Source organism: Nerophis lumbriciformis, linkage group LG13 (genome assembly GCF_033978685.3).
Source record: "Nerophis lumbriciformis linkage group LG13, RoL_Nlum_v2.1, whole genome shotgun sequence".
Classification (NCBI taxonomy): domain Eukaryota; kingdom Metazoa; phylum Chordata; class Actinopteri; order Syngnathiformes; family Syngnathidae; genus Nerophis; species Nerophis lumbriciformis.
The window spans coordinates 29,660,145-29,684,733 of NC_084560.2; the positions used below are offsets into that span (position 1 = coordinate 29,660,145).

General features: G+C 36.7%; 1 protein-coding gene across 4 annotated transcripts in view; it reads left to right on the forward strand.

Moving 5' to 3' along the window:
* Window positions 1–24,589, forward strand: part of col4a2 (collagen, type IV, alpha 2) — a 108,479-nt gene that overhangs the window by 62,818 nt on the left and 21,072 nt on the right. For 3 of the 4 annotated variants that reach the window (XM_061971124.1, XM_061971125.1, XM_061971128.2), the window contains 2 exons: window positions 24,228–24,362; window positions 24,443–24,487. In XM_061971124.1, coding sequence (XP_061827108.1) covers window positions 24,228–24,362; window positions 24,443–24,487 — 180 coding nt within the window. Of the gene's footprint in view, window positions 1–23,034; window positions 23,134–24,227; window positions 24,363–24,442; window positions 24,488–24,589 lie in introns of those variants that run through there. The other variant, XM_061971126.1, reaches the window with a different exon arrangement.

Genomic DNA, 24,589 nt, shown 5'->3' on the forward strand with positions numbered 1-24,589 from the left:
GACTGCATTAGAGTGGTTTAGATCCTACCTGTCAGAAAGGTCCTTCTCTGTCAGGCTGGGGGACGCCACTTCTTCTTCTGCTCCGCTTTACTGTGGTGTCCCCCAGGGATCTATTCTAGGCCCCATCCTGTTTGCACTGTACCTTCTTCCTCTTGGAGAGATTTTTAAGAGGCATGGAGTGTTTTATCACTTTTATGCAGACGACTGCCAAATTTATATGCCTATTTCAAAAGGCCACGGCCCCCTGACACTCCTTCTCAACTGTCTATGCGACGTCAAGGCTTGGTTAGCCCAGAATTTTTTAATAATGAATGAGGGAAAAACGGAAATTTTAGTGTTTGGTGCGGCCCTCACTGACTTGGGACCATTACAAAATTATGTGCGTCCCAAAGTCACCAGCCTTGGCGTCACTATAGACAGCGATTTTAAACTTGACAAACAAGTCAATGGCGTTTTAAAATCGTGTTTTTATCATCTTCGTCTTTTAGCAAAGGTAAAACCGTTTTTATCTTTTAACCTTTTTGAACAAGTCGTGCATGCTTTTATTTCAAGTCGCCTGGACTACTGCAATGCACTTTATGCTGGCATTAGCCAAAAAGCTCTCTCCCGGTTGCAGTTAGTCCAGAATGCGGCAGCACGACTTTTAACAGGGGCCAGGAGACGCCAGCATATAACCCCAATCCTTGAGAGTTTGCACTGGCTCCCTGTTCATTTTAGAATTGATTTTAAAACCTTGCTGTTTGTTTTTAAAGCTTTACATGGACTGGCACCTCAGTATATCTCGGACCTCATCCAAACTTACAATCCTGCGCGCGCTCTGAGGTCCAAGAGCCAGCTCCAGCTCGTGGTGTCCAAGACGAGACTTAAAACCAGGGGAGACAGGGCCTTCTCTGTGGTCGGCCCTAAGCTCTGGAACACTCTGCCCCTCCATGTTCGAACTGCTCCCACAGTGGAGTGTTTTAAGTCTCGTCTTAAGACCCACTTTTATTCTCTGGCTTTTAACACTACGTGAGTTGTGTGGTCCTCTGTTGTCCTCTGTGTTTTTAAAATTTTGCTTTTTGCTTTCTATTTACTGTTTTAATTGGTTTTACCCTTTGAAATTGTTTTTAATCACATTTATTTTATATTGTTTTTAATTGTGTTTAATATTGTTGTGCAGCACTTTGGAAACATTTTGTTGTTTAAATGTGCTATATAAATAAAGTGGATTGGATTGGATGATTTATTTTGTAGTAAAAGGAAATACGTTCACGCGTCATTAGTTATTAATGGATTAGAAATTGAAAGAACGCATGAGATTATGTTTCTAGGTATTATGATTGACCTACACTTGACATGGAAATCACATAATGATTATGTCAAAGTAAAGGTATCCCAAATAATAGCTGTGCTGTCTAAAGTCAAAGATTTTCTAAATAAAAGAGTCGGCAGTCGATGAAGATACAGAGACCCAACCAATCCTTTATTTATACAATTAAAAACACTAAAATTTTATGAATTAGTATAGTCTATAACCTTCTAAAAAACATGTATAAAGCTCAGTTTACCAAAAGTTTACCAAACCATTTGCAGAATAGATTTACCTAGAGAAAAAGCAGATATGAACTAAAAGGTACTGAGGTTTTTACAAAACCCAGGTTTCAGTCAGCTGTAAAGGAAATATGTGTCTCAATCAAAGGAGTCAGTCTGTGGAACAGTCTTAAATGTAAAACCAAAACTTCTGAGTCCATTTTTTTGTTTAAGAAGAATGTCAAATTATCAATGTTACAAAAATATTCAACTGCGGGGTCGTAGATCAACTGTATTAAGGTATTTTGCACAGACAGCTCAAAATGAACTGGAACTGTATAGGACTGTGTTGATCTGGGGCAAATATTATAAGTTTTACTTCTTTCTGCTCCTTTTCCTTCATGCTAAATGCTGTTGCATTGGTTTTTAAATGAATGAAATAAATAAATAAAATAAAAAACATTTTAATGCAGATTTGTACAAAATATTTTTATAAACCTTTGGGAAAAAAATAATTTTTAAATTTTTTTACTAGTTACGTAAAATATTGTATTGACCAGAATGCATTTTTGTCCCCAGATAAAAGACAAACGACTTCTCTCCAAGGAAATCCGAGCTTTTCTTCCTAAAAGACAGTAAACTAAAAAAAAAATGGTCCGTTTTAAATTTGGGGTCTACAGATCTAGGGATGTAAACCAACAAGTGGCGTCCGATGACTTCTCTCTAAACGAGTGAGAGCTTTTCTTCCTGTCACTTACACACGACAGCAAAATGAAAAGTCTGAACAGTTGTTTTTTTATATATCGTTTAGGTCAAGAGATTTATACATACCAGCAGGTGGCACTTAATGACTTCTCCCTAAAACGAGTCTGGGCTTTTCTTCCTGTTGCTCACGTAGTAACCATGAGAGATGCAGCCACGACACAGACGCCTGTAAGTTGGAACAGAAGAGGAGTTATGATGCTAAACTTTAAGATAATAGAAGCCATCAAAATACTATCCAGCAGCTAACATTTATGAAAGGCTTTGGGATTCATTTTGTCTTTGGGTCTTTAAAAAAAGGGTGGTCTTCCATTTGAGTTAATACTGTACATTCTGTACAAAAACCCAAATAAGAAAGAAAACAGCCAGTGTAACAGAAAAGTTGATGTGTGCCCTACTTTTATCAATTAAAGGAGAAAGTCTCAACGAATGTATCGATTAACTGTGATTTCAGCTTGTCGAAGTGTTGTAAACTCCTCTTTCCATGCTTGTGTTGTATTGAGTAGAGCAGGGGTTTTCAAACTGTTGTACGCTATGCCAAAGAATCAATTAAATATTGAAACACAGTGTGACTGTTCAAACTGTAGGTAATGTTACAGTGGCCAAAAATGTTAAATATATTTGTTAAATAACCTCTGCCTTGTTTTTAACAAACATTTAGGCCTACTACGCTACTGTATTTTGTTGGTCATTATAGTGGTACTTAAAGAGCCAAGTGTTTTCTGAGGTGGTATTTGGTAAAAAAAAAAAAAAATAATAAAGTTTGGGTACCACTGGAGTAGAGTAATGCTGCCCTTTGATGAAGTTGTGCCAGAGCCCGTAAGTAGCTCAATTCCTTTAGCTGTCATTATGTTGTTCACTTCTTCAAACAGCAAACTAGTTGAGACTAAATCAACATCGTCTCTGCTGGTTGCAGCCAAGTACTGCATTCTATTTACTGTAGCCTCCTTTGCTTAAAGACACGCCCAATAAACTTAATTAAACGCAACACCAATTAACGGAATCCTAAACGATCAACTACAGTAATTATGACTTTGTGTAGCTCAAGTTGCAGGTCAATACACACAAAACAACAGGCGAACACACCCTTAGCGCAATTTACAGCATGTTTAATTAAATCAAACAGCTACTCAGAAGAGATGAGCCTCATTGGCAGGATCAACAAAGAAAAATTCAGAGACATTTAGCGCCAGACTTTCTCTGACTCATAAAATAAATATCACAAGATCACACCACAGAGAAATTATTCTCCTTATCTTTTTTTTCCCCCCACATTTTCCAGTCTGATCCAATCCATGTTTGGCTGCGAGTCGTGCACCCAGCTGTGTGTCTAATTTAGAGTGAGTCACCCTCACATTTTTTATATGATAGGTGCCGTTTCTGCAACAACGCGACTACTGTATTGCTTTTTAGGCAGACACGCACCATCCCTCTGATGGTCATATTCTTATTTATAGTGTTGATATTCTTTTGTTCCTGGACTCATTCGACGGTATCATAGTTGACAAAAGTTCTGTACGCCTCTCAACTTTCAGCAAACATTTTCCATTTTCTCAGTACATGCTGAAAGTCCCATTCCCCTTCAATCAACCGCAGCTCACGCAGTGCTGGCAGCATTCATGCAGCCCTTGATCATTACACTACCACCACCACAATGATCTTGCTACTCTCGTGTTACCAGCTATATAGATAAACAACTGTTTTGACTCATTTTCCGCTGATTGTATATTGATACTGCTATACAAGCTGCACACTGAGTACTCTAAATTGTCACCAATTTTTATTTTTTTTATAGCAGTGTTTCTCAAACTTTTTACACCAAGTATCACCTCAGAAAACACTTGGCTCTTCGAGTACCACCGTAATAACCAACATTAAAATACAGTAACGTATTCTCTTTTACAAACGGCCCTCTGAGGGTAGTCATAACTGTGATGGGGCCACAATGAAAACGGGTTTGACACACCTGCTGTAATCCATTAATCCTGCATCAGTGAAAATGCCATTTATAGTGAAAACATGAGCAAAAACAATTATTAAACAGCTCAGTGTTATTTGGATATTGTAGCTGCAGCAGGAACCATGAAATTGGACTGGCTCTATTTGTTAGAGCAGAAATATTCCTGACCTTTTTCTCCCCCCCTCACAAAAGGTGCTATAAATCAAGATGCACAGTTATGATAAGAACTGTAACGCAACACGGGATATATTCAAGAACTACCGCTGAAATAGTGTACAACATCTTACCAAATTACAATTCTCATCAATACTGACAGATTTACTGCAAAGTCCGACATTGCAGCCAGTTTTTCTGCAAACGTGTGTACTTAGGCATCAGACATTGGCCCTCCGGAAGCATCTGCATGCTTTATTCAGAAGCCAGAAAACACAGCAAGGACAAATAGTGAGAAAAAAGATCAAGACGAGGCAAAAACACTCCACATTGTTTTTTTGTGTATTTATGTTATGACTGGGAAGGGTTCATATCAAATCAAATATGGAATTAAGGTCTTTTTGTAGCCTTTATCCAGACATTTTGGGTTAAGGTTAGGAGTTCTGGTTGTAAATTCCAGCCAATAAGGTGTCAACATGGGTCATCCGCTGGAATATACGGTAGGATTTACAGACAGGAGTCAGGATAACGTAACGCTCAGTGAAGTGTGTCCTCCAAATAAATGTGACCAGGGTCACCACAGCGCCACCATATGTTCACCATCAGGTTGTGTTGTGAAAGCTCCATGGACGGGCCGGCTGGCCGCGGAGGAAACAATTAAGCTCTCCTCGTAAATATGTTCCCCTCTGCAGAAATCAATTTTTCTCAGAGACGTTGTTTACAGTGCATTGAGTGATTTTTTTTTTTCTATGCCTGAGAAAAGTTTAAGGTCAAATGCGTTTGGATATCCAATTCCTGATTTGTGTGCGACCTCACTGGGGGGGAAAAAACAATACAGTAAATTTATAATAAAGTTCCCTTTAGTGCATACTTTACTGCTCTGGTTTGTGCTTCTACTGGAGAACAATGGCGGAATGTAACCATCAATCGACTAATTGTTTTCATTTAATAATGTGAAAATGTCCATCTGAGTGTTCTGAATTTCTGTTTCCGTGCCAATGTGGCATTGCGCAGTATACATCCAAATAGTGCACTCTACCGTAATGACCTGAATCTAATTCTGCTGCTGGGTGGAAAAAATAATTTTCCTATCATTGTGATATGTTTTTGCAATTTGGACCTTTTCTTGAATGTTTACAACTGTATATATACATGCCATACAAAAAAAATCTCGCTGCAGTTTCTGCAATCAGCAGCATGCACTAAGTCAATAACAAGGCAGTACTAATATATGGCAATAAAAGGCCTATTGACAGGCGCATGCAAATGGTAACGTGCAAAAATTAGGAAAATTCCACAAGCAATAACGAAGAAATAAAAACATTTTAACTTTGTTTGTCTCTGGCTATGCTAGCTAGCGTGATACTTTTCTGATTCAAGTAAAATAACGGCTGGGATGCTCCCATTTGTATTTTAAGGCAAAACAAAAATGTTATTATGAGTAAAGTAGCGATAAAAATGTAAATTCCTTGAGAAAATTGCTTTAAATTTGTGTTTTCTTTATAAAGCTTTAAAAAAAACCTACTGTATCGATCACTGTATCCGCACAAAATTTGGTACAGACTAGTGTTGTCGCGATACCAATATTTTGGTACCGGTACCAAAATTATTTATATACTTTTTAATACTTTTCTAAATAAATGGGACCACAAAAAATTGCATTATTGGCTTTATTCCTTTTTTTTTTTAATCGTACGGTACATTAAACATGTTTCTTATTGCAAGTTTTTCCTTAAATAAAATGGTGAACATACAAGACAACTTGTCTTTTATTATTAAGTAAGCAAACAACGGCTCCTAATTTAGCTGCTGACATATGCAGTTCTATTATTTTGTCAAAATTATTAAGGACAAGTGGTAGAAAATGAATTATTAATCTACTTGTTCATTTACTGTTAATATCTGCTTACTTTCTCTCTTAACATGTTTTATCTACACTTCTGTTCAAATGTAATAATCACTTATTCTTCTGTTGTTTTATACTTTACATTAGTTTTTGATGATACCATGAATTTGGGTATGAATCCGATACCAAGTAGTTACAGGATCATACATTGGTCATATTCAAAGTCCTCGTGTGTCCAGGGACATATTTCCTGAGTTTAAAAACATAATACACTTTTTTTTTTAAACGAAAGAAGATGTTGTGAAGATGTTGTGGCGGACCGGTACTTTTCAGAAGCTGTATAGTACCAAAAATGATTCATTAGCATCGCGGTACTGTACTAATACCGGTATTATACTGTATAACGTACAACCCTAGTACAGACGAAGATGTCTGTTAAATTTGAGCAAGATTAATTGAAAAGCATGGTGTCTTGTCAGGGGCACAAGCAGTGCTTACCGTAGCAACTAATTGACAATAAGTCATTGACAGTTAGTCTAATGATGACACAACATTGAAGATAGGTGTGTCCCGATCCAATATTGATATCAGTCCTATATCAGCCAAAAAAACAAGTATCGGCTGATATCGGCTTGCATCGAAAATCTCCGATATAAGCAGTCCGGCAGTGTGTTTACTTGTGCAAAGCTGACAGCCAGTTAACATCTAAATGTCTGCCAGTAAGCACATATGGTTTGTCTTTTCTTGTGTTTGAGTGATGTCATGTACCAAAGGTAAACGCGGTCGGCACACATGTTAGTCATACGTAATAAGTGTCCTTAGTTCACTCCTTCTCAAATAGTAGAGCAGGCCCCCTGAGACGGTGCAATGCAATGCTAGGGCGGTGCGTGGGACCCCGAAGAACATGTTTATCAGTCTCATGCGTCGAAAAGCTGTGCACTGCAAAACGTGTTTATTGTAGCCATTAATTCAGACTTCCTCATTTTGATTAAAAAAAAAAAAGGTTTCTTAATTTTTATGGAGTCTTTTATATATTATGCTCCTGAGTTATTGTTGCTGATCAATTTTAACCATTATTTATTTATTTAGTGTTTACAATGATTTGTTTTCAGTATTAAATGGTTCAAGTTGGTCAAAAAGTTTCTTAAAATAAATTTGGGGTTTCTCTTCTGTAAAGGACTAAAAATTTATGTTACTAAAAATATTTTGGTTTTAGGTTGTTCTATATGGCCCTGCGATGAGGTGGCGACTTGTCCAGGGTGTACCCCGCCTTCCGCCCGATTGTAGCTGAGATAGGCTCCAGCGCCCCCGCGACCCCAAAGGGAATAAGCGGTAGAAAATGGATGGATGGATGGTTGTTCTATATTTCCTTTTTTCTTTAATGTTACTAAGGATAGAATATTATGCACAGGTGTACTTATAACAATTTTATAGAGAAATTATACTATTTATATGTTTTCTTCTTCCAAAGAGGGTCGTAACCGAAGAAAACTGAGAAGCACTGCCTTAATTGAACTATGTTGCACATTTGTAAATATAAACAAGCATAGAATAATCATAGTTGAATATTACCTGCACATACAAAGTCTTCAGGTACAAAGTATTAGAAAGTATCGAGTAACAAATGTGTCTGCATCATTTAACTTTCTCTGTCCTGAGCTTAATTGAATGAATTATTGGGACCAGCAGGTGTCGTCAAAAATAAACTATCACTCCACTTCAAAAGCATAAAACTGTCATAAGGTTAGTGTTTTTCATGCCGACCATTGTTCTCTGAGTAATTTCACTTGATCAAACATTTTCTAACATTCCACACCACAAAATAATAAAAGTATGTGCTATGATTCGTGCTGATATCATATCTGATTGATATAGGTATCTGTCAATACTCAAGGCTCCAATATCGGTATTGTATCCAAAGTCAAAAAATTCCTAACACCCCTGCTTGAGGATATCTGTATTACATGATTGCTAGCATGTCTTACGAAATAAATTAAGCACAACATATAGGGGGCGCCACAAATATAGTAAAGACCCTCCAAAATGGGTAGCGAATACAAAGAAATTCCATGACGATTCAAAGAAACAGTAACAGCGCCCTAATGATTGATAAAAGAATCCACGGGGCCCTAAAGGCAACACACCCATGATGGATCACATGACACGTAAACACAATCACACATGGTGCAGACACACTATATCGACACATTTTCTTTTAGGGAAACACCTCGTTCGCCGTGTATTATTTTCTCACGCACGTCCGCCGCAGCTGCGTCCTGTTTCGTCACATGTGTGCGCTCACGACCCGCAGACGTGAGACCTCATCTCATTCCTCAGACCTGAGGCAAGGGTGCAGGTGGACAAGGAGCACCCCAGGAGGACCGCATGCAGGTTTTTGTTCTCCCTCTTGGTCCTTCACACCAGCCACCTGTCATTAAACGCGTCTTTGGTCGTTTGGATGCATGTTGATGCTTGGCTAAACATTCTAATTGGAATCGTCCGCTGCGACGCCAAAAATGTCCACCTGTCTGCGGCCTCGCTTGGACTCCCAGTCCGCTCCCATCCAAGAAGGTTTTGACTGCGGCCTCAAGGTCCAAACACACTCATAGATATCTAAACATCATCTGCAGATGTTTATTTACTCAGCCCTTAACCCCACCCCCCTCCTTACTCTAACCCCCCACCAGGGGAAGCTGAGCCCCAGTTGGCCCCAGAACATCATGCAGAAGGAGAGCCTTCAGGAAATGAGTTCACTAAAGTTGCGTCCAAGACAAACTTGTAAATGTGCTCGCAGATCAGTCACGTGATGGACCAAAGACCCCCGAGTTCCCTCCAGGGAACTTACTGTGTGTCCAATTCTGCTAATGGCGAGCATGCTAGCTGTAGACCAGGGGTGTCAAACGCACGGCCCGGGGCCTGGATCAGGCTCGCAAACAGGTTTTATCCGGCCCGCGGGATGAGTGTGCTAAGTATAAAAATTAACCTGAAATTTTTGAATGAAAGAAACAGCTGTTCCAAATGTGTCCACTGGATGTCGCAATAGCAATTCTTCATATTTGGAGATAATACTACATATGTACAAAATAAACCACATGACGTTAGTACATCAGTCCAGGAAAATGATCAAACTACATAAATAACATACTGTAATTTGATTTTGATATCATTTTTTTTATCTTGATAGATTGAAAATTAACCCCAATGAATTGACTGATGAACATTATCACATAATTTATTCGGAAAATATAAATAACGACAAATAAAGACAAAAAAAACAAAAACTAACAACATTATGATTTGTACATTTGTGCTTGTTCTATTTTTAAACAAAGAAAACAATCTGAAGTTGTCTTTATTTTTAAGTTATCAGGCCGTGATTTTACCAGTCCAGCCCACTTGGGAGTAGATTTTTCTCCATGTGGCCCTAGATCTAAAATCAGTTTGACACCCCTGCTGTAGACTTTTCCACTCTTCCACGCTTCCACTCTTCCGGCTTTTAAACCTTCCCGGGAAATATACATTACCCATCAAAATCACGCAAGACCGCAGCATACTTTCATATAAAATAACATTAATAATCTATTTTATTTATGTAGCGCTTTTAAAAAGGTACTCAAATACACTTCGCATAATCAAAAGAAAACATGATCATGATCATAAAAGCACACACAGTATAATAATCCATCCATCCATCCATTTTCTACCGCTTGTCCCGTTCGGGGTCGCGGTAAAACAAATAAAATAGGGACAGCCAATGTGGTAAAATGATCTAAAATAAAATAAAACATGGCCTAAAATCTAGGTTGCGATTTATACACTGCAGCCTCCTGCGATAATGACATATATTACAATGCATTATTTGGTATGAAAATGATAATAGAACCATTTCATAACCGGTTACAAAGGCCCCTAATTTGGCTGCTGGTGTATGCAGTAACATATTGCATAGTATCCAGTTGTATTATTTTCTCAAAACTATTATTAATCTACTTCAGAATATCTGTTTATTTCTGTTGTAAAAACGACAAAAAATGGATTGATATTGAATAATTTAAATCCAACTACTGTGGTATTGACCTGATGCTATAGTATTTGGTATTGTTACTGTCAATATTTGTATTAGTTTACCCACCTTCAACCATTCAAGAGCTCTAGCTGGTGTTTACGGGTTAGGATATCCTCCTACTGTGTGTAGTGTAGCATGTTTAGCTATTCCTCTTCCTCCTCAGATGTTACGAAGAAATTGATTGCCGACCTAAGCCTTGTTCAGCAAAGGTCAATTTAGGATTTTTTTCCCCATATGCGACCTATATCGGATTTTCTTTTTGCCGTGTAAACAAAGCAATTCCAATTTTTTCATATTCGACCCAGGCCTCTTTACGTATGTGGAAATAAATGGAATATATATAAAGTGAACGCTCCCGCGCTCAGGTCACATTCATCCGACCAGAACGTCACCAATCAGCAATAAGCTTTATATTAATTTGGCAAAATAGACTGTTAAAAAATAAATAGTTGACTATGGAGCAGAAAACATGTGAAAATAATATATTTTGAGAACTTATGTGAAAGTTCCAACACTCTTGTCTGACACACTCTTCAAACAGACATACTTGCCCTTTCCGTTCTTAATCCTCTACACGCAGTAATTCGGTTCGGAACATTTTGACTTTGATTCCACAAAATCCTTGAAATTGCCACAAATGCGCCAGTACTTAGACCTACCAGAGTGGAAGCCATGTTTACCTCCGTAAACACTGCAGTGCGAGCGACGTCACGTCTTCATGCGGGTCAGACTGCATTCACATTAGAAATTGAATTTTTTTTTGTAATGTGAACGGCCACTAAAAAGATCGGATTTGACAAAAAAAATATGAATTGGACATCCGACCCTGCAGTGTGAACGTGGCCTTAGAAATGGCTTTGCACTGTGGAGAGACGTTAGCATTTGTGGGACACAGCTTGAATGTGTCACCAACATGAATTATCACGATATAACGATAACAATACATCGTATAGTTTCTATATTGCGTAATGCTAGTGTATATCAACATAAAATCGACACTATTTGGCAGTGTGAGACATTAGACTGCTGTTCAGCGAGCATAAAAAGATTAGGACTATAATAAAGGTGTTTTGCTTTTTCTTAAGCTTTAGTGACTTAAGAAAAAGTGCAATACGTGTCAGAATATCACGCAATCAGCAAGAATATCAGCAAGCATATAATTACCTTTTTTTTTTCCTTTGTCTTTTTGTTCCAAAAGAGTACAGAAGATGTCACGCTGCAAGAATATCACGCTAGACCGGTAAAACCTGAACTCTGACTTGCGTTTTGCTTTTTCTTTGGCTTTTTGTGGCCTCTTTTTTTGCAATACTTGTTCTACAAGACGGATGGTCATTGTCAAAGACGTCACACAGGGCTTCATCTTATCTTAGACCTTAATGAGGCATCAGTGGGTTAACATTGCCTCATGTTTTGCTTTCTATTTGAGCTATCGTGCCTTTTCTTTTCTTTTTTCAAATCAGACCTCAGCTAAACCTAAGTACAGTGAGCACCAGATAAAGTCTGAGTTTTGCTTTTTATGATTTTTTTTTGGTGATACTTCTACCAAAAATGTACCATAATTGTCCCCACACGAAGCGTCAGAATATCACACCAGACAGGAGCGTACTTTTAAATTGAAATTAAACATTATTTTTTTCTTTTCTTTTGGCTTTCTAGTGACACTTGTTTTTTTGTTTATTTTCAAAAAGAGGTAACAGAATTGGAATGTGAAAAGTAAAGTTTAAAAAAAAGTAGCAGAACGATTGCAGCATGGGCATACTAAGTTGCTACTTAGTAGGCAGTTTCAATGTGGTTAACGTCTTTTTACACTTGCATAACAATTACAAATGTGGAAAATAAGGGGTAACTCCTCAAAGCAGAGCATTTTTGGTTGTTTTGTATGTTTGACTGAGTTAATTTTTTTACCTTTACAAGTGGTTCACTTCTTTTTACACTTGTATGACGGTTAAGAATGTAAAACATTAAAATTAATCTTTAACTGAATTCATTAAGTTAAAGGGGAACTGCACTTTTTCTGGAATTTTGCCTATCGTTCACAATCATTATAAAAGACATGACGACGAATGTTTTTTTTTTAATGCATTCTAAATAATAAATAAAAGTCTGCTTACAGCAGAGCCAATGGGAGCTCCTCTATTCCACTCATAAAATCCAATAAATAACCATTCAGAAAGCGCCAACAAAACACAATTTACATCTCATGACTTGAATATTTTCCAAGTATTAGTGATATTGTTATTATAAGCGTTAAAGCAGACAAATTATACCGGCGCCCAATCAATACAGTGTGTCCCTATGTTTACATCATTGAGTAGTCTACTGTTTCCTTCCTTCCCTGCTCCCTGGAAGATTACTCTCGATCATAAATCATGCCTCTCACCTGGAAAGTAGATGGCTGAGTAGGTATTCCAACGAGTTGGTACACTTTGACAGCCATTTAGGACCCAGAACTGGCGAGAACGACACGAAAAGACACTTGGTCCCACCCAATTTCTCTGGGAGGATTATGAGTCATTCTTCACCTAAATGGGAATATATGAACATTCCAGCAGTCAGCATCCTAATGACAGCAGACATTGTACAGTAAGTTATGTTTTATTATGTTTGTTGGCTTTCAAGAAGTCTGCAGTCAGTAATAATCAGTGATAGAAAAAAAAGCAAACGTTGTGATGTGTTTTTTAAATGAATGCGCCACTTATGCCTATAATGATCCATCCATCCATCCATTTTCTACTGCTTGTCCCTGTCGGGGTCACGTGGGGTGCTGGAGCCTATCTCAGCTGCATTCGGGAGGAAGGCGGCGTACACCCTGGACAAGTTGCTACCTCATCGCAGGCCTAAAATGATCAAAATACATAAATAGTAAATGTTACTACATTACATGTATACTTACATCATGTATATAAAACCCTACTGGAGGTGTTTGGATGTGTTCTTTAGGGCTTTATAGGCAGAATTGAGTGGCTTCCACAGGCTCCATTGTAAGCGGACTGTTGATCGCATTTATTTAATATCTAGAATGCATTTAAAAAAATAACATCCATTGTCATGTCCCTCATAATGATTGTGAACGATAGGCAAAATTTAAAAAAAGTGCAGTTCCCCTTTAAGACGGAGTATTTTATTTTTATCCTTACTGTAATGGCAAGTGTGAACTTATTTTTACACCTGCAATGCCGTTAAAAGTGTTAATATGTAAACCATTGTACAGTTCATGTATTTTATGACAGATTGACACAGTTGGACCTTTATTTTATTCCTATTGTGGGTGAAAATAGCAAATGGGAGGTGGATAAATTGGTTCCGCTTTACATATTTGGGACATTTCAGGCAACAACTATTGTCCTTGTTTCCGTTTTCCCTGTTTTTCAGTCAGATGACGAAGCGACAAAAGGAAGCTTCAGGACAGTTGTTTATTGCAGCGAGGACAAATACGTAGTTATAGTTGCTTTTCTTTTAATTCATTCTCCCAGAAGTCAGAGGTCGGTACGCAGGGCCGTGTGTTTCTCATCCTGTTCTTATTGGGCCCGTCCCAAATCGTCCGCCCCGGGAGACCCGGATTAAATTTACGATGCCAGACAGAGGGACTAATATAATAGATGATGCGATTAAGAAAAACAAATGCAAACAAAACACAAAAGAGGGATGTGAAGGAGCGGGAGGGATTTTCTCAAGAGTTTTTCTGAGCTAACAGTAAATATGTCACTTAGATATTCTGCTGCCGTTCACATTCTATTGTATGAGTAATGTAAAAAATAAAAACCACACACTTTTTACAATTGTACATTTTAAAACTTTATATTTTGCTTTTCAAAAAAGGACGGCATTATGTTTAGATGCCATGAATGTAGTTATAGCCAGGCCATAACTGGAGACTTTTTCCTAAACTTGAACAGTAATTCTATCAAGTTCACTCTTTTTATTTTAATATGATTTGGAGTGCATGAGAAAGTGGAAAGGAAAACACATGCTAATTTCCTGACAAATGTATGGCAGAGCAGCGACAGAACCAATGTTGTAATAGCGACATAGTGACAAACTGCTGAGACAGCATTGACGGCCTAGTGGCCATAGCATTATTTTAAAACGCATGCAGAGGTATATAAAGCTGCTGGATATTCACCGCTAATGATACTTAAAATGTAGTTACTGCCATCTTGTGGAGTGACTAAAAACTACATCAGTTTAACCAAGAGAAGTTTTCATTTGAGCTTTTACTAGAAATCTACTTTTCTGGGAACCCATATACAAAGTGAGAATGGAAATGGACATTTAGAACATTTAGAAGAGTGTTTTTAAACCATTTTCTCCCTAATTGATCAAATGAATTAATTGAAAGTAACCTAGGAGTAAAAGCCAAGCTGAGATGTTTAGGTTTTGCAGTTAGTGGAGGATGTTATGCAAAGGCAACATTTTCTGGTGCTAACATACATTTATTATAAGTAAGAGTACTTTTTTTGCCTCCATTATGTTTTTCCACCCAAAATATGAGAAGGAAATAGCTTGTTATTCTAAAATAGCCTTAAATATAAGATGATGACTCTTTATTCCAGGTTGTTTTTGGAAAAATACCTCAAACAAAATCATCTTTGATCTGAATTATCTCATCATATTTCCTTCTTTTATGTATGCCAACTTGCCAGCAACCTTGTAGACACTTTTTTTTTTGCAACAAGTCATTTTGCTGACCTGCATCTCTCAGGTCACTGGTGTGAGCGCGTGGGAGTGACAGGAAGAAAAGCTCTGGCTCGCTTGCGGAGACGTCATTAGACTCCGCAGATAAGACCAGTCCAACATACCGTCTTATACCCGGTCACCATACACGGATAAACCACTTCATTAGGTACAAAGCCACGTCAAAAATAGACCATTGCAGCAATAACAATTATTGCATTGGATCTCAGGTGTACCTAATGAAGTGGCCTGTAAGCATGTGTAAGTCCACTTATTTATTTATTTTTCTTTACGTTTGTCCTCATGTATCTGAACTCCCACATGTCAAAGGTCACTGAAGGAGGTTATCCAGCAGCTGGGACATTTTTATAGAAATGACTAAATAATCAACATATTATCTGACAGTTGTTGACTTGTTCAAGAAGGTCAGTCTCGCTGTGATCAAACCACTGCTTTGTGTGCGTGTCTGCGTGCACGCGGCATTTTCTACTTCCCAAACGAGGTGAGAAGTGATTGGATAAAAAGCAGACACCAGTTACCCAGACCAGCGTGGGAAACATTGCGGTTTTATTACTACGTTGAGACCGCTTGTCAGTAACGAGGAGGTCCATTTTTCCCACTATTGGTGTGATTTATGTTCTAATTAGTTCACTTAATCTCATTTATTGTATTTATGACAGTAAGAGGCCCCATTTAACATAAAGGCTGTTTTTGTTTGAATGGCAGTCAAATTTTTTGCAGGCGTCAGAAATTCTATACGGGACATAAATTAAACCTTTTTATAGCTAGATCTACAACAGCAGGCAGTAGGCTGCAAAATTTAAGACTGAATTTCCCTTAAGGGATCAATATATTTCATTTGAAATAAAACATTTTCCTGTTAAAAAATATGCATTAAATGAACAAAATTCAATTATATTAAATATTATACCTATTATGGTTGTACAGTATACCGGTATTAGTATAGTACCGCGATACTAATGAATCATGTTCAGTACTATACCGCCTCTAAAAAGTACCAGTCTGCCAATGTTTACAAAATAACAGAATGAAAAATTACACAATATGTTACTGCATATGTCAGCAGCTAAATTAGGAGCCTTTGTTTGCTTACTTATTAATAAAAGACAAGTTGTCTTTTATGTTCACTATTTTATTTAAGGACAATCTTGCAATAAGAAACATATGTTTAATGCACCGTAAGATTTTTTTTTTAAATACAACCAATAATGCAATTTTTTGTGGTGCCCTTTATGTAGAAAAGTACCGAAAAGTATAGAAATAATTTTGGTGCCGGTACTGGTAACAAAATATTGGTATCGGGACAACACTAATACCTATTCTATTAAAAGTATCCAGTCAAGCCAAAAATTATTTATAAACCTGGCAGATTTTGACTAAAAGTTTTAGTTTAAGCTGAGAAATATTAATGCCTCTTGTACATGTACTCTTATTATCTTCTGTTTGTATTTCCAATCAAGAAAAAACATGCTGGTTGAAATAAAAGTAATTTTATGTCAAAAATGGCCAGCGGTATGAGTAATCTGGGCTTGGCCGTACAGTATATACCGTATTTTTCGGAGTATAAGTCGCACCTGCCGAAAATGCATAATAAAGAAGGAAAAAAACATATATAAGTCGCACTGGAGTATAAGTCGCATTTTTGGGGGAAATTTATTTGATAAAACCCAACACCAAGAATATACATTTGAAAGGCAATTTAAAATAAATAAATAATAGTGAACAACAGGCTGAATAAGTGTACGTTATATGAGGCATAAATAACCAACTGAGAACGTGCCTGGTATGTTAACCTAACATATTATGGTAAGAGTCATTCAAATAACTATAACATATAGAACATGCTATACGTTTACCAAACAATCTGTCACTCCTAATCGCTAAATCCCATGAAATCTTATACGTCTAGTCTCTTACGTGAATGAGCTAAATAATATTATTTTATATTTTACGCTAATGTGTTAATAATTTCACACATAAGTCGCTCCTGAGTATAAGTCGCACCTCCGGCCAAACTATGAAAAAAACTGCGACTTATAGTCCGAAAAATAAGGTAATTCTCTTATAGAAAATAATGTAATTAGTCAGTTTCAGGATCAAACTGTCATCATAAAATCTTAAACATTTTGATACTCTCAAGCGTGTACAGTGGTCAAATTAATCATTGGAGAAAACTTTTATTATTCCTGTAGTACAGGTGTACACCTTAAACCAGGGGTGTCAAACATACGGCCCGCGGGCCGGATCACGCCCGCGAACAAGTTTTATCCGGCCCGCGGGATGTTTGCAAAGTATAATTTATAATAATATATTTTTGAATGAAAGAAACTGCTGTTCTAAATGTGTCCACGAGATGTCGCAATAACAATTCTTTGTATCTTTGTAGATTATGCTACAAATGTAATAAAATATATACCAGTGCACCAGTCGAGGAAAATGAGCAAACTACATAAACAACATCCTGAAATTTGATTTTGATATTGGGTTTTTTACCTTGATAGAGTGAAAATTAACACCAATAAATTGACTGATGAACATTATCACATAATTTATTCAGAAAGTATAAATAACGACAAATAAAGATAGAATACTATTAACCACAACATGTAAGTGTAAAAAAAACTCAACATTATGATTTGTACATTTTCAGAATCTGCTTGTTCGATTTTTAAACAAAGAAAACAATCTGAAGTTGTCTTCATTTTTTAAGTTATCGTGCCGTGATTTTACCAGTCCGGCCCACTTGGGTGTAGGTTTTTCTCCATGTGGCCCCCTAGTTTGACACCCCTGCCTTAAAAACTGTATAAACCCATTAAAAAAACTTAATGTATCATGCTTAACGGTCAAAACAGGTGTAAAGGTAAGTTAGCTCCTGCATAAAACCGTATACAACTTCATGGGTCGTGCTATTTAACATGCTTATGCGTCATACAAGTGTAAAAAGAAGTTAGCCGTTGCAAAAATCCCATAAAAAAAATTTGTGCATTATGTTTTTTACAATCTTAACCGTCATATCAGTATAACAATAAGTTAATCACTGTTTAAAACATGTAAAACTAGTCACTTTTAACCACACTTAATTGTCATATAAGTATAAAAAGAAGTTAATCACTGTGTAAAACCATGTCACGCTTTTTAACAATCTTAGTAGCATACAAGTCTAAATACAAATTACCGGTAACTGCTGAATAAAACCACATAAAACTGAATATGTTTTGCTCTTAAACCTTATTTTTTTATAAAAGTAAGTTAACCAATGTCACTTAAGTGTTAAAAAAAAAAGTAAATTGCAGTCTAGTAAAACATGCTTTTTATTATTCCTGTAGTACAGGTGTACACCTTAAAAACTGTATAAACCATAAAAAAAACTTCATGCATCATGCTTAACTGTCAAAACAGGTGTAAAAGTAAGTTAGCTCCTGCATAAAACCGTTTACAACTTAATGGGTCGTGCTTTTTAACATGCTTATGCGTCATACAAGTGTAAAAAGAAGTCAACCGCTGCAAAAAAAAAGAACATACAAAATTTAGTGCATTATGTTTTTTACAGCCATAACCGTCATATCAGTATAACAATAAGTTAATCACTCTTTAAAACATGTAAAACTGGTCACACTTTTAACCACACTTAACTGTCATATAAGTATAAAAAGAAGTTAATCACTGTGTAAAACCATGTCACACTTTTTAACAATCTTAAAAAAAAAACACATAAAACTGAACGTGTTTTGCTTTTAAACCTTATTTTTTTATAAAAGTAAGTTAACCAATGTCACTTAAGTGTAAAAAAAAAAAGAAGTTAATTGCTGTCTAGTAAAACTTGAATCTGATGGATAAATGATGTGTGCCTGGGTGGCGAGTGTCTTCACATAAACAGATCTGACTTTGCATTCTTGTTCTTCAATTGGTAATGTCCACGTTAGCCATATTGTACTGAGCAACCAGGACACATCGCGGAGCACAAACAGCAGCAGGATGATTTCGCTTTTGTTATCTGCCGCCCTTGGCAAGAGATTATAAGCCTTTGACATGCCGAGCGAGGGGAAAGACTTGTGAAAAGGCGATCTTGGGGAGAGGAAGGGAGGAAATGCCGGGTAGATAAAAATGGCGGGGAATTAAGGACTCTGCGGAGAACGCCGGGAAAAAGTAGAATGTTGCTTAATCATACAGTGTTGTGTCATTTGACTACAACAGTCTTTTACTATGATAGTCCTCACCGGTTTGAGACTTTTAATAGTAGATTACATATATTCCGTACAATTGACCACTAAATGGTAACACTCGAATACGTTTTTCAACTTATTTAAGTCGGGGTCCACGTTAATCAATTCACGGTGCTACTAAATAGTAAAAAAAATACTGTTTTTAAAGTATCAACAATTTAATTAACAACAATGTAGCACATCACTTGTATCTATAAAACTAGTAGGAATAAAGTTGTATGAAAGGACAAGTGCAAAAAAAGTTACATTAAATGTTCGATTAAATTCAAAGGCAGTGTTGTGTGTGAGACAAAATGGCCGACACTGTTGATGATGTATAGTTTGTACTTACTTTTTGTCCATTTCCACCACTTAGTTAAGTATGAATTTGTAAAAAAAAAAAATTCTTATTTTAAAGTAAAATGATAAAAAGTTCCTCTTGAATGTTCATTGCAGTCTTCAATTTACTCCTCTCTCTACTTAGCTAGCTTAATGTGTCACCTTTTCACCTCACTTCCTGTTTCTCCCGTTCACTTCCTGGTTCATGCTAGCTTGCGTCAATTTCTCCTTTTCTTAAAATTTGGAGCCTGTTAGCCACAAAACCAAAGGTGAAAACAGTGTATTTTTTGTTAATACACCCTTAGCTCACAGAACTTGCTTTTGTAAGTGTTGTTGTTTGTGGTTACCAGTAGGAAGAACCATGTCGAGCTGCATGAATAACTTGGCTTTAATAAAGACTTCAGGAGGACAGCAATTTTACATACGCACTGCATGAGAGAGTGGTAATAACTGATTCCCTGATGTGCACACCCTGGTGGTGTGTTTGAAAATTACAACAACAAAACAGTCATTTTACCAAATGATATACAGTAAGTGTTAACTGTTAGGTACCTATGTTGTTAATTAGCTCCAGTACAAGTGCCATGTTCAAGGACACTGGGAGTTTGGAAATATCACACAATGTTGAACACAATAAACATGACTGGCGACCTCAATCAGCGCATTGTTTGACAATAAACACCGTTCATTGTTGTCACTTACGCTAAAAACTGTTACAATTCCAAATATTATAATTGACTTTACGTTTTAAATGATTATCTTCATCTTTATTTAATTATATTTACTTGAATAAGGGTTCACTTTAAGGGGTCATGGAGTTCAAGTGCTGGTGGGAAATAAAAAAATAAAAACAAAAACATTATATAATGCATACTTTTATTTAAAAAAAATGTCTTTAATAATATAATTATGTATAAAGATATTTTAAAAAAAAACTATAATAAAAAATTACAAAAACGATACATGATTATGAAATAAATGAAGTATTAAATGTGTCCGATGCAAATGATAGTACATAAAATGATTTTAATAAAAACAAAAAGGATTCAAATGCACTGAGTAAAATTTCAAATTAATAATTAAAACCAATCATAATCAAGCCAAAATATAATAAAAATAAATAACTAACTGGAGAGACAAGTTTCGCAAATAATGACATTCAAATTCATTCCTCACTTGCATTCTAATATTATTTATTTTTCACTCTGTAGCAATTGTGACTCAGGCAAAATTCCACTAAATGACTGATCACTAGATTGATTAATCTTATTAGGATAAGGAAGTACATCTGTAACATCATGTGAGTCATCCTGATTATCTTTTTCCACAAAAGGCAGCATAGACATGCTGCTTTACACTTTGTAATCTGCATTGTATTATTTTAGTAATCATGAAAAATAGAAGCTATGATTAAGTTTCCTGTTAAAATGATATCAAAGTCCCATGCTGCAAGGGATAATTGGATGCATGTATCTTTCTCACAAGTAATGGATGTTGAAAAATAGACTTTTGGAGTTGTGTGTCTGCATGGGCTGTGTCACTGTCACTATTGCGCCTCCCTGAGGTAGAGTTTGGTTTAGTGTGTTTAGACAGCTGGAGGGTCCAGATTCAACTTAGATACTTTGTCTGAAAGTCATAGACAAAACAATCTAGAACACACACACACACACACACACACACACACACACACACACACACACACACACACACACACACACACACATCAGGTGGAAATGCACCCACATGATGTAACCACCAAATTAGCAACAATATTGTCATTTTGTAAAATTATTAAAGTGTTTTAAGTGCAGATTTATTTTATGTATGTTTTTTAAACAAGCATGTAGTGGACAAGTTCAGATTTGTTTTACAACGTGTTTATTGCCGCGTCTGCTCTGCTGTGACACACTTCTACCCACACTTGATCCCAAAATATTTGTCCGTGGGTGTTTTTGTTGGTTCTCACAGGAACGCAGTCAGGCCCGCAAACCCCAGGGGTCACAGCCGGCTGACCTGTGGGACCGTCAGACCAAGCAAACAACACCATTTCCCATGATATCACTGACTGCACGTTTTCTCAAACATTTGCAAAGTCATAGTGTTGTTTTTTCTTCAGCCAAAAACACAAATAGAGACATCCAAAGAAGCATTTGCTTCTTTTTTTGGCCTCTCTGTTTACATGTCTGGCGTTCCAGCAAACCATTCTTTTCATTTACACAGGCAGTTCTTGCCTGAAGGAGAGGGTTGCTGTAGTAACACAGTTTGACCGCTAGATGGGTGTAAAGAACGAGAAAAAGAATGCTGCATTGTGATGAACATGTGTGAAGTTATATGGAGGAATACATATATACTTTATATATGGAATATATGTAATGCCATGAACATCTTCTGATTATACTGTATAATTATTGTATTTAATTGGAAACAAATCAATCGAATAATGGAATATTGAAAAAAATACCTATACATTAATACCATAACGCCTGAAAGAAAAAAATAACGTAATTGGTTTCATATAAAGAACTTTTTTTTTTTAAGTGCAAATTAATGAAAAAAATAAGTATCTAAAAAATGAACTACACTAACTTAAAGGGGAAACAGTAATTGCCTAAAGGACAAAATCTGTGTTAGCCCTGCGATGTGGTGGCGACTTGTCCAGGGTGTACGCCACCTTCCGCCTGAGTGCAGCTGGGATAGGCTCCAGCACCCTCGCAACCCCAAAAGAAACAAGCGGTATAAAATGGATGGATGGATGGAAGGACACAAAATAAAAAGGAAAACTCCCTGAAAAAAACTAATAATTCCATTGAAATTAAATTAAAAAACACCATAATTATAGGAATAATAATAATAATAATTTCAAAAAATAAAACATGTTTTTGTTAAATAATTGGGAGATTTTCCGATATTTTTTCATGTTCATCATCTAATTTAGAAAGCCAGTTATTGTTTTCATTTGAGTCTAAATCAAAGTAACCGTTGAATTGAATTGAATACCATGAATTGATTAACGTGGACCCCGACTTAAACAAGTTGAAAAACGTATTCGGGTGTTACCATTTAGTGGTCAATTGTACGGAAAATGTACTGTACTGTGCAATCTACTAATAAAAGTTTCAATAATCATTCTGTTTCGAAAAAAAAATATTTTTAAGAACATTCAAATATACATGAAACAGCTACTGATTAATCTATTGACACTCAATTTACAAAAATAGTAATTCATTTATGATAGTTGTTACGAGGCCCCTTGTGATTTTGTTTTGATTTGCTATGCAATTTGATTGATTTATGCCTGGAGCTTTTTCAAAAATGTGTGAAAATGGTAAAAGATGAGGAAAAAAATAGGAGGACAAACATGACACAAACCTTCCTAATTGTTAGAAATCCCAATGTTTACATTAGTAATGCTTCACTGATGAGAGTATTATTTGGCGTACACCATTTTGTCCTACTAATTTCGGAAGTCCTTGAACGCACCTTAGTTTGTTTACATGTACAACTTTCCTTGATGCTACCACAGAAAGACGTGTTTTATGCCACTCCTTCTTTGTCTCTATTTGTCCATCAAACTTTTTATGCTGTGCGTGAATGCACAAAGGTGAGCTTTGTTGATATTATTGACTTGTGTGGAGTGCTAATCAGACATATTTGGTCACTGCATGACTGCAAGCTAATCGATGCTAACATGTTATTTATGCTAGCTGTATGGACATAATGCATCATTATGCCTCGTATTTTAGGCATATTTGAGCTAATTTTATTTGCAGTTTCCGTTTACTTCAACTTGAACACACAAATCTTTACCTTTGGCCATTCTAAGCCAGTAATTTCCAGGAGTTATCACACCATCTGAAAAGCCTCCGCGTTACTGTTTTCCAATGTAGCAAAAATGTGTAGAATAAATATTACGTTTCAACATTTGTGTCAACAAAGATTTGCATAAGCCTGCGACACATAGTAATTTTGATAGTAGGCTAATATAGACATCATGTGTTGCCCTCATTATAACACTTATATAAGGCTTTACATGTTTGGGGGCTCCAGACAGATTTTTTTATTTATTTTTTGGTCCAGTATGGCTCTTTCAACATTTTGGTTTGCCGACCCCTGGTTTAAGCAATGCCAAATACCAAATATTGTCAAGACTTGGACTTTGGCGTGGTTTGTTTTCCCATGGTGCAAAGGATTTGGACCAGGCATGATTTAATAATAGATTATAAAAAGTATAAACAAAAGGCGGGAAACAAACTTGGCCAATAAAACAAAACTAGCACAAAGGCAGAACTATGGAAAAAAGGAACAAACAAAAGGCGCTCACAGCGGAGGTATAAAACAGTGGCTTGAATAAACAAAAAACTTACGTGGCAAGAAAAGAGCAGCATGAACTATGACATGGACAGAGTAAGCAGCGTGTCAAGAGTGCAGAGCATGAATGTGATGTCGCCAGGCCGACCAACAGAAAATGACAGGCTTAAATAGTCATGTGGTGATTGAAAACAGGTGCGTGAGTTCAAATGAATCAGGTGCGTGAGTCGTGAGGACAGTGAACTGATTGGTAGTCATGGAAACAAAACAGGGAGTGAAAAAACAGAAACTGACAGTGCAAAAACCAAACAGAACATAGCCAAACTAAACATGATCACCAAGACATGACAAATATATTATTATTTATTTGTCTCCTTCCTATTTTAGGGTAACCATGGGCCTGTTGGTCCTCAAGGCAACACAGGGCCCCCAGGGAGACCAGGAGATCAAGGCATCGAAGGACCAAAGGGGGAGAAAGGTGACGCTGGCCGAGGTGGCCAGATGGGCCCTAAAGGAAACATGGTAAAATAAATGTGCATCTGTTATTATCTATATGTCAATATGCAATTTCTCATGTTTCATACTGTATTCTTTCCCCCTAGGGAATGACTGGTGTACCTGGCTTTTCTGGAAACGATGGGATTCCAGTAAGCACCCTATTTTCAATTGTGTTCTAAAGCAGCGGTACCCAACCACCGTTCCGGGTACCGGTATCGGTCCGTGACGCATTTGCTACGGGGCCGCAGGGA